At 45.6% G+C, this 11,250-nt stretch overlaps 1 protein-coding gene across 1 annotated transcript; it reads right to left on the bottom strand.

Moving 5' to 3' along the window:
• Positions 1-4,260: 4,260 nt before the first annotated feature.
• On the bottom strand, positions 4,261-6,594 carry LOC119168674 (neprilysin-1). Its single transcript, XM_037420069.2, has one exon. It carries the CDS (start codon positions 6,544-6,546, stop codon positions 4,522-4,524), a length of 2,025 nt encoding a protein of 674 aa, XP_037275966.2. The 5' UTR covers positions 6,547-6,594; the 3' UTR covers positions 4,261-4,521.
• Between the last annotated feature and the right edge of the window lie 4,656 nt (positions 6,595-11,250).

An 11,250-nucleotide genomic window follows, 5' to 3' on the forward strand; every position in this document is an offset into this window, starting at 1 on the left:
CCCACAAGGCCACTTTGCTCGTCGTAAGTATCACAAACGACCCCAGTCAAACTTGCACCAGTGGTATATTATCACGTGATGTAAGCGATCACCTGCCTATCTTCACATTTTTGCCGCTTTATAGTGACAGGCGCGACTCAAGCAAAAAGCCGTGTTATCGTAGAATGAACACAGATCAGCTTTACGAATTTTATCATGCGCTAGAAACCACACAGTGGAACTTCGTTTACGCAGAAAAAGACCCTGATAAAGCATACAGTCTTTTCAATGAGGCACTTAAGGTTATCTATGACCGACACTTCCCACTTGCTCCATTCCGCAGGAAGAAAAAAATTCACAAGCCTTGGGTTAGTCGATGTTTGCACAAAAGAATAAAACATAAAAACAAAATGTATCATGCATTTGTACAGACACGTGACACTGCTCTTCTTAGCGAATTGAAAAGATACCGTAATAAGTTAAACGCCGATTTGAAAAAGGCTAAGACCTGCTACTATCAAACGCTTTTTGCTACTATACTTATTGAACCCAGAAAAATGTGGAATGAAGTAAATAATTTATCAAACAACTCGAAAGTAGAACGTCGTATTAACATTGCAGCTTTTGCCAATGGCAAAACAAAATTGGAAGCACTCACAGAAATGAATGAATACTTTACGAATGTGGGTGAACTTCAAACAAATCTCAGTTCTGGAAGTTGTCATGTTACTACACATAAACGCAAAAGGTTACTACACTCAATTAGTTTATTCCCTACAAGTCCACAAGAGGTAGGAAAATTAGTGGGAAACATTAGAAACAATGTTTCGGCAGGAATTGATGAGCTAAGTGCCTTACCCATTAAATACATCGCGGCTCTTATATCTTCACCATTAACACACTATTAACAAAATGCTTGAAACTGGAATTTTCCACTCAGATCTGAAGCTTGCTCGCATATGCCCGATACATACGGGAGGTGCTGTTGGTGATATAAGTAATTACAGCCCCATTTCGGTGCTACCTGTGTTATCTAAAGTATTTGAAAATGTAATCAACACGCGTCTTGTTAACTTCATAAATAAGCACCAAATCATAAACGATGCACAATATGGTTTCCTGAAAAAGAAAAGCACTGAGCTAGCTTTGTTACATGTAAAGGATAAAATACTACATGACATTGAAAACCAACTCTACAGTGTAGGTCTTTTCATTGATCTGAGGAAAGTGTTCAATTGCGTTAATCACGACATTCTGCTACTGAAACTTAATGACTATGGCATTCTCGGCATCGCCCTAGATATTTTAAAGAATTATCTTTCTTGCAGAAAGCAGTGTGCCAAAATTGGAGATGTTACCTCCCCTACAACCACGATAGATCAAGGAGTGCCCCAGGGGTCGATTCTGGGACCCTTGTTATTTCTATTGTACGTTAATGACTTATTTAATATTCCTAACTCTCCCAAGTTACTAATGTACGCTGACGACACCAACGTCTTTTTTTCAGCGCACACACTTACTCAGCTTCAGAAAGCGATAAACGAATATCTTGTTTAGTTGGATGGTTGGCTTCACGCTAATAAACTATCCCTAAATAAAGGGAAATCTAATTACCTCCTCTTTAAGCCCGTTAATAAGCCCTGTGACACAGAGCTTACGCTAACGTATCAGGGCACCGTCTTAGAGCGCGTAAAATGTCAGAAATGTTTAGGCGTATGGTTTGAAGAAAGCATGTCGTGGAATACATACATCAATAAACTCACTTCAGAGCTAAGCAGAGCCGTCGGTATAATATTCAAACTATCCCATTCAATTCCTTTACATCTAAAAAAGGCGATATATTACGCGCATTTCTACCCCCGCCTATCTTATTGCACACTTGTTTGGGGTACCACAACAACTACTAATTACTACAAACTGGAAACAATGCAAACGAAAGTGCTCAGGCTTTTCGAGAACTATTTTGGTGAGCCAAAAGACTTACGCGCGCATCCTTTATTTGTTAAGTATAATTTGCTTAAAGCAGCCAAATTATACGATTATAAACTCCTCCTGCACATACAGAAACATGGCACATGCAACATCAAGACGTTATCCACTACGTATTACACAGACACCAATACCAAGAACACGTACGAACTACGGAAGGTCGGACCTCACTTATCAGATACCTGCACTAATAAATTGTGTATCTTCACAAATAAATTTTGATATCCCATTCCATAGATTTAAAAAACAAATAAGACACTTCCTATTAAATGACTGTGCAGCCGTTACAGCATAACCTCATTAACTGTCACTGCACCACTGTTCTTGCATTGCATTTTTTATACGTTGAAACGTTTGCACTTTCGGTATGTTCGGTTATCTTAGTTATATGGGTGCATTTTATTTCTGATGCATTTCCCTGTTACATTCATTTCGCCGTATCTGTGCATTTTTGTTGTACCTCCTTATATATACATTGATATGTGCCGATGCTATTATATCTTGTCAAGTTGTATAAGTTGTATCATGTCGTGTTAGTTATACTTTTTATTCGCTGCTGCCTGTACGGTCCCCCAGGTACCTTCAAGCTGTTTTTCAACAGCTTTTTTGCCTGGGGAACCCCCAACTTTTTGTGTTGGAAATAAACACAAACCCAAACTTTGAAGGGCGAAAATCAGTTACCTCTCCCAAAAGATCAGTGTGCAAGTGTATCAAGTATTTTTCTTCTGTGTTCACATGGGCAGATCTTTATAGCATTTCGGATTTTCCGGTACCTGATTATCCTTTCATGACACCTGGACATGTTACCATTGATGGAATAACCGAACTAATCAGCAACCTTAAAGTGTTTGTTTCTTTGGTATTGATAATATAAATGAAAAAATACTGAATATACGGCTTTCACGTCCTCCAAAATTATAGTTAAAATCTTCAGACAGTCCTTGTCTGCTGCTCAGCTTCCCATGGACTTGGAAATTGTAGAAGTTATTCCTGTGTTTAAAGCAGGGTGTAAAGATAAAGTGAACAGCCATCGTCCCACCTCGTTAACCTCAATCAGTTGTAAATTCTTTAAACGTATCATTGCTTCCCACATATACAATCATGTTTATTGAAACAATTTTTTAACTCCCCAAAACATGGCACCATGAAAAGTTTCTTTTCCGATACAGAAATTTTCCAATTAACAACAGACCTGCATACTTATTTGGACACGAACAGACATATTGCGTTTTTCTAGATTTTTTGAAGGTTTTTGATTGTGTCGCCCATCATTGTCCGATTTCCCAACTCTCTGTCCTTAGTCTGTATAACGCTATTATGGCTCCGAATTGTTTTTTTTTTTCATTTTGTGCACAGCTCATATTTGCAAATGGTTTTCAATCGGATCTCACAGAAGTCAGTTAAGGAGTGCTCCAAGGTAGCGTGCTTGACCCCCTACTCCTCCTTAATTTCATTATAAATCAACGAACAAACATTTCATCCTTCATACGTCTTTTCGCACATAACTGCGTCATTATTCATCTATAACATCTTCCACTGATCATTACGCCCTTCAAGATGACATGCACATCGTTAGCTGTTGCTGTACTGAGTGGTTAACGAGTTTCAATACTACAAAATGCACAATCGAAAACAACTTGATTTCAACTTTTCCACACAAAATTAACAATAGCGAAGTACCTCAAACCACCTCATACAGATTTCTAGGAATTATTATTGACTCTAAGCTTTCATGATTCGCCCACATAACTTTCATTTCTTCCATAGCATCCAAAACACTATGTTACATGCGTTGAAATCTTCATTACTCCACATCGAGTATCCACGAACTAGCTTACTTAACATTTGTACGTGCACTGCTTGAATATGCCTCAACGGTTTCGTTCCTTCATCATCTCTAACACAGATGATCGAAGTCATTCAAAACACAGCAGCTCACTTCATCACTCACAACTACCAACGTCATAGCACTATTTCTCAAATGCAACACGATATCAAGTTACAGCCATTAAAAATCCGCCGTAAGATAGCCCTCCTTGCTTTGTTTCACAAGTCTGTCTCCCTTCCCTCTGCACACACCGGATCGCAGATGAGCACGCACGGGAAGTCAGCGCAGCTTTAAGCGTTTTTTAGCAGAACACGTACATTTGACCTATCCGATTTGCCACAGGCTATCTTCTTGTGAAATTATCTTCCTGATGTGATAGTTTCAGTGACCAGCAAGGTGTTCCGAGAGCAACTACACTCTCACTACACCTAGCATCATTTAAAACCGTTTACATTGATGTGGATTTAATTGGTGACATCGTCTTTGTAATCAATGTCTTAGTTATCAGTGGCATTGTTAAGTTGCATTCAACTGGTTCAGCTGTATTTGTACTCACTGTTTTTTTTCTCTATAAATGCCCTTTTATCGTAAGATCCAAAAAGAGCACATTAGGTACATGTTAAATAAATAAATAAATATGTGGTTGACATTAAAAGTCTGTGCGATATGCATAGAGCCCCAATAAAGCTGCTGGTATATTAACAAAGTGACTGCGCTGTGAGCGCTTACTTGTCAAAAAACGTGCACTTCTTGGGCGGGTTCATGGGTGAATGCACGGGGCAGTGGAATACTTCAGCAAAAATGGGCGAGTTCATGGCGGGAACGTTGCAGTCCTCACGCAAGGTGTGTGGCCTCTTAGAGCACAGTGAGTAGCAGTAAGCCAGAAAGAAGATCTGCAAGTCAGTGAACGCTTCCAGATGAAGGACCTTGAAGTCTACCAGGGCTCGAGAGTCGACCGCCACGGCTGCCGTGAAGGCCTCGAAAGCAATCTCCAGTGCGGGAATGACAGGCAACGCACGAATTGGACGCCACGCGGCGCTGTTGACGCCTGCGTGAACATCGCAGTTAGCTTTGTTTTGGTACGCTGCGACCGCCTCATCACCAAGCCAAGGTTCGCGCTTTCCCATATCATCCACCGTAACACCAATTTCATCAAACGTCTTGACCATCTCTCGAGCTACAAAGGAGCCTATGCCACCGTATCTCATTGCTAGCGTTGCACGACTGTAATACATTGGTGGGCTCAGGCTGACTAACGCGATCGCCATGAAGTTCGGTAAGTACAGATAAAGCTCGCGACCGTATCGCGGAACCATGCGAATGCTGTACACGTCCGCGAAGCGTTTGTTGGTGCGCAGACTCTGGTAAACTTTGGACGCATGTACCAGGTTAGTCATGAAGGTGCTTCCGGTCATATGGGGAAACACGCCGTACATTTCTTGCCTTTTTCTTTGGTCGAAGAAGCTGTCATTCGGCAAGACGATGCGGGACATCTTGTCCAGCTTCGAGATTATCATCGCCTTGCTCTTAGAATCCATCCAGCTGAGCATGTTAACAAGGTGCTTCGTGTGCTGATTTATTCGATACAGCAAGCTGGTGACGTGCTCTTCGTCCTTGTCGTTGCGGTAGCTGTCCGTCAGTCTCTTGGCCCAGCCGAGTAGCCCGAAAGGAGATCCAACGTATTCCATGCAGCCGCGTTCTTTCATCTTAATCACGTGTTGCTCCGTGCCACGAAATCGGAGTGAAGGTGACCCATAAACAGCCCAGAGGTGTGTCTGGATGAACATCCACGACATTCCGATGAGTAGCTTGTAGTTGCCGAGAGCTTTCAGGAGGTAGTTGACGTTCTCCAGAATCTTGACGTCCTCGACAATCACAGTGTCATCGCCCGTCCAGTTGTACAGCTGGTCGTACTTCCTTAGAAGAGTGAGCCACAAGCCCGCTGGTACCGATGGTGTTTTTTCATCTAAGCCACTCACTTGGAACCAGTCTTGATGAGAGGGGCCGTAAAAGAACTCATACTTCGAGTTGATGATGGTTTTTTCTATATCGAGGAGTTCGGCTGGTGTCACATCAATTTGCGAACTGTTGACGCTGAGAACACCGTAGTAATCGCTCATGTATTTCTCGTACGCTTCGATCGTCATCACACTGCGCAGCTTCTCCTCCCAAACGTCATCCATGCGACCTCGGGAGACAAGCAGGGAAGTGGACTGGCGCATGGCAACGACACCGAGGTCAAAGAAAAAGTTCATTTCCCAGTTAATCGCCAGGTTAACCATAATGTCGAGTGGGTGGGTGTCGTCGCTTGGATTGCGCTCGGGCCATACGAGACCAAGGGATTGCCTAAAATCTGCGAACTCTTCCAGGTTCTGATGCTTCTGCGTGTCAGCGATGACGCAGCTCTCGAAAAACTGCGCGGCCTTGCTGCTGTGCTGTGGCGAGCTGCCTTGCCTTGCGAGGTCTGCTTTAACTTCCTCGATCGCCTGATCCAAGGCGGCGGCTACCATTCGTGCTGCGGTCGCCGTTTGACGCCGAGGATCATCCCAACCGCCGCACACGAAGGCGTGAAAGTCTTCGCACGGGTTGACTGACCAGTTGATGGCAGCGTGGAGCTCTTCACCAAAGGCGGCACAGGCGTCGTTCCTGCAGGTGTCCACGAGCAGTCGGGGCTTTTCTCGGCTGACCACGTAGATAAGAGCCGCCAGCAGGACCAGGAAGGTGGCGATCGCTGGCATGACCAGCAGCATGATCACCTTGGCGTGGAACCTATCCCTTGCTTCAGCTTTCGCAGACACTTCGACGTACTGTGAGAGAAAACGAAATATTTATAACTGGCGACCGACAATAGGAAGCTATTTCGCTAATTCTTTAGCGGTAAGGAACACAATACTGCAAGATGGTTGCTGTTATACAATGAAACGACCAACTCTGATTGGTGGCCACAACATCAAAAAAAGCAGTTGGTAGAAAAAAGCTACTCCTGAATTTGTATAACGCGTAGAATTTAAAACACATGTAACGCCACCGACCACTAGGACTTAGTGAGGCGTCATCCACGGCCCCATCATAGATTTTGATAAGTCACAGAAACTTGCAACGTGCTGTCCTGGTGCTGTTTACACGAAATAATCGTTCATGATGGTTCATTTTTGGATATAGTGGAGAACTTCTCTTTACCATCCTTCTAGGAGAATGTGGTCATTCATGACTAGAATAACATTTCGCCGTTTCCTGCTGATGTTGCTCTTATAAGAGGCCATGGCATTGTGTGACGGCGCGCCCTTTCCGGAAATAGAGCTAATGCAAATATTTGCTTGATGGGAAACACACACAAATTTATTGAAGACTTCTGCGACGCCTCCTGTACACGAGCTTCAATGTGAAATTCAGTGTGTGTGAAATTCAATGTGCGTGTGTTTCGCCTTTGGTCATCGTCTCGAAGCGTGAGCCAGGCTCCTTTGTTTTCCCTCAAGTTTCCCAGGCCGAATAGCATGTCACAGTGATACAAGTCCCACATCTTTTCTTTTGCTCTCCAGCACGCTTGCTGCGGCGGCATTGGCGAACAGTAAGTATTTCATCAAGCACATGACATCATCCCTGGCCATCTTTAGCGGTGTTACCTAGATTCACATTATAGTAAGTTAATAAAGTTGGTAAGTTTCAAAAAACGCATACTTAAAGGGGCCCTGCAACACATTTTGAGCATGGTCAGAAAACGCTGCCGATTCGTAGTAGAGGCTTCCGAGAACACGCGAGCCAAATAATATCGCGCTGCACGCGGCCGGGAATTCACAATAAATGATCAAAGTCAGCTAAAAACTGCTTTCCCTTCTTTAGAGAAACGCGAAATACGCTCAACAATAACGCGTACACGGCCATCTATGAGCCGTTGACTGATTTGAACATGGCGCGCTCGATCTCTACAGGGATCGCTGCGGAGGCCGCAACTTGTCCAGGCGTGCAGGCGTGATCACACGAAAAAAGGGGCGTATTTGAAGAAAGAAAAGTGCTCAAGATCGCGAGACGTGCAAGACGCATAATATTTCCCCTGCCATCTCTCCCTGCTTAGCGTCCAGCGCTTTCGCCATGACAAGAGAAGAGAAAACACGGTTGCAGCGTGTGACAATTCTTTGTAACCCCGCTCGTACTCGAGAGATTCTTAAAAATTTTCACACGTATAGTTTGTAAGGCAATGCACGCTTTTAGTGAATTCATTCCATGGTTACCTAAAACAGTGTTTCAAGGCCCCTTCAAAACAGCGCGTGAATGACAGACACAGAAGGACGGGGAACTGGACGACAGTTATTACTCCTCACAATGCATGACAGCGCTACAGGGCCTTTTTTCGAAGCCCATTTAAGCGCTTGGTTTACTCTATGTTAGAGCAGCTGCGTACCATGCAGGAGGCCTCGATCTGATTCGAGTTCATACCCAGACTTAACTGTCCATCCGTTAGGATTTTTTCGCTTACAGACAACACCAACTGTTTGCTCCCAACCGGCACAGGCGACTGTCACACAACACTTTCTTCGACACCGTCTCCTTAACTCCAGCGTTAATTCTTTAAAGCGGATCATTATCGCGCATGTTACAAGGTGTTGTCAGCATAGGTAGCATACCTCATGGAGGCAGAGCACAATCTCTCCGTTCATGTTCACTAGTGTTCGCAAGTGCCGTGTAATTGAAGCTGCCGGAGTTAAGGAGTGCCCCATGTTCCCCTGACCAGCCTCGCATTTTTGGATACGAAGGAGCTGTTTGACTAGTTTTTGTAATGCTGTCCTTCCACCCGCACCACTCCCTACGCCGCAGGTGCTGGAGTGGAGCCAAGTAGCTCACGCCCTCCTATCAGTGCGCGGTGACTTCTCTCTCTCTCTCGACTGCCGCGCACTCGCCGCATGTCAGCTCTCTCTCGCTTCCTCCTCTCTACCACTAGCAACGCTCGAGCTCACTCCTCACGTAATCACCATTTCACTCGCGCCACCTCTCCATCTGCCGGAGAGAAGAAACCTGCAGCCGATGGGTGCACACGCCTGGGAAATCTCGCGGTGGTGGTGGCGGTAGAACACTTATTCAACAAGAAAAATAAGGAAGGTGTGCAGCGACCGGCTCGTGAGAACACGGCACCAACAACGAGTAAGTGGGGATTACTAGTCCTGGACCCCATTGGCGTCGAATGCTGCCTGGGCTCGTCGAACCAAGGTCTTTTTGGCCTGAAGGTTAGAGCAGCCAAGCACGGTTGCTCCCACTCCTCCTGGGTAAGGTTTGGGATAGAGGGTACAGCAGGATTGCACGGGCAGGCCCACCACAATGTGCTAGATGTCCGAAGACTTCTTCCCACAGTGTGAGCAGCTGACTAAAAAGGCGGAATCAAAATGTTTGAAGGCTCCCGGGCACAGCATAGTGCTCGTAAAGAATCGGAGTAAAAGCCGCTCCTCTGCTTTACTTAGGCCCTTGCATGGGCCTGGATAAAGGCTGTCGTAGAATTGGTAATAGCCCACAATTTCGCGGAAATGATACACCCGATTGAATGCAAGGTCGTCCTGATCGGGGGAGGCGAGTGGAAATGCCGGATGACAGAGCACGTGGGTGGCGGCGTCGGCTGCCTCATTCCTTTCGAGTCCCATATGAGCAGGCACCGAGACTATACGGTGAGGCACAGGGATTCCCTGACATTCCAAACATTGCAATAAGTGGTAGGCCAGGTTCGCGACACAGTCGTTCACGATGTTTCGCAGGCCCCTCGAGAGCCGGAGATGATGGCTTGCGATCTGGGGTGACAAACGGCCGATGCAATGGCGACTTCCTCCGCGTGGATTATGACCCATGCTCGAAACGTGAGCTCAGTAACTGTTTGGTTCTCGTGCACGAATGCGGCCGTGTACATGCCCCCATAGTGTGGGCAGGAGGCGTTACGTATAACACGCCGGGTATTGATCCGTAATAGCTAGCCAGGGCTTGCGCCCGCGCCAAGCGCCGGCCATTGTGGTCTTCTTTTGTTAAATTGTTTGGAAGAGGGCACATTTGGAGGGCGCATCTTCACTAGAATGGAAGTTGAACGCGATCTTCCGCGATGTGAATGTGTTGAATGTGTAGGTTGGCTGATAGGTGGCACCCCGCTACTATCTGTGAAAATCTAGTGTACTGATTTGTGAGGTGGGCCTCTCGAAGCTCCCGAAATGTATTCGTTTTGCCCAGGCCTAGAAGGTGCTGGTTAGAGGTGTTCACGGGGAAGTCAAATACTCGCTTTACAATTTTGCGAAGGAATACTTCAAGTACATCCTCGTCTTGCTTCCGCAGGTGAAGGTATGGGGTAGAATAAAAGATTTTGCTGGTTACAAATGCATGTGCCAGCCGCAAGGTATATCTGCACCGTAGCCCCCCGCGTTTATTAGACTCGGCGGACCGTGCGGCTCACCTGATCGCCGACTTTCTGGAGTTTGGCCAATGTCATGTGTGATCATCTGTTTTGAATAATGAAAATCCCCAGCACACGGACTTCTTTTTGTTCAGGTGAGAGTTCAATTTTGAACTCTCACCTTAACCAGTGAGAGTTCAATTTGGGCCGTCTACTTGGGTGCGGAGAGTAGGCGCACGAAATCCGATTTGTATGGCGAGCCCTGAAGGCCACACTCGCAGCTTGCTGTAGGTTCACCTTAATATCTCCGAATGCACTCTGCGTGGCCCATATGGTGACGTTATCAGCATACAACGCATATCATATACCGGAAACATCAGCGAACTGTGCCAGCGGGTATGGTCAAATTGATTGATAAAGGAGTCAGCACTGTACCTTGTGGTGTACTTTTAGTTTCTAAAGGGAAAGGCCCATGTTCCTTGTTCTGTATATGAATGTAGGATTGTCTGTTGGTTAAAACTACCAAATGTATTCGAATGCTCTCAAGCCAGAGCCGCTTTGTGAAAGGTGTGTTCAATACCTCATGGATTACATTGTCAAACGCCGCCTTCAAGTCCAAGGCGAGTACAACCTGGTATTTGTGAGGGCATTCGACAGGTTGTAGGATATCCCGATTGAGTTGAAGCAGAATGTCTTGCGCCAATCTGTACGGGCAAAACCCGAGAATCAAATCTGCGAAATTTTGTTGATTTTCTATGAAACCAGACAAACAATCCCACACCATCGTCTCCATCAGTTTACCCGTACATGGTGTGAGAGAAATGGGGTGAAGGTTGTCTGTGGTCACGGCCTCTACGCGACACCCATTCAGTGTTGTTTTCTTCTTACCTGTTTTTTTACATCTGTAACAGTTTTTCTCGTCGCCCCTTAGAGAGGGGGCTTCGTACCATCTATCTTTAAAGAACCATTTCGTGTATGCATATGAGTGGTTTCCGAGTGCGTTTTGTGGCCTCGAGCGTGTGTGTGCGCGCGCCACCAACTTGTGGCCGAAGGAGTCCGAAAAGCGTGGGAAACGGAGACTGAAATGCGAGGAGAG

Source organism: Rhipicephalus microplus, chromosome 6 (genome assembly GCF_043290135.1).
Source record: "Rhipicephalus microplus isolate Deutch F79 chromosome 6, USDA_Rmic, whole genome shotgun sequence".
Taxonomy (NCBI): Eukaryota; Metazoa; Arthropoda; class Arachnida; order Ixodida; family Ixodidae; genus Rhipicephalus; species Rhipicephalus microplus.

Bases quoted from the DNA above. Each gene is read 5' to 3' on its own strand.
- LOC119168674 (XM_037420069.2), bottom strand. From the start codon at position 6,546: ATGCTGCTGGTCATGCCAGCGATCGCCACCTTCCTGGTCCTGCTGGCG.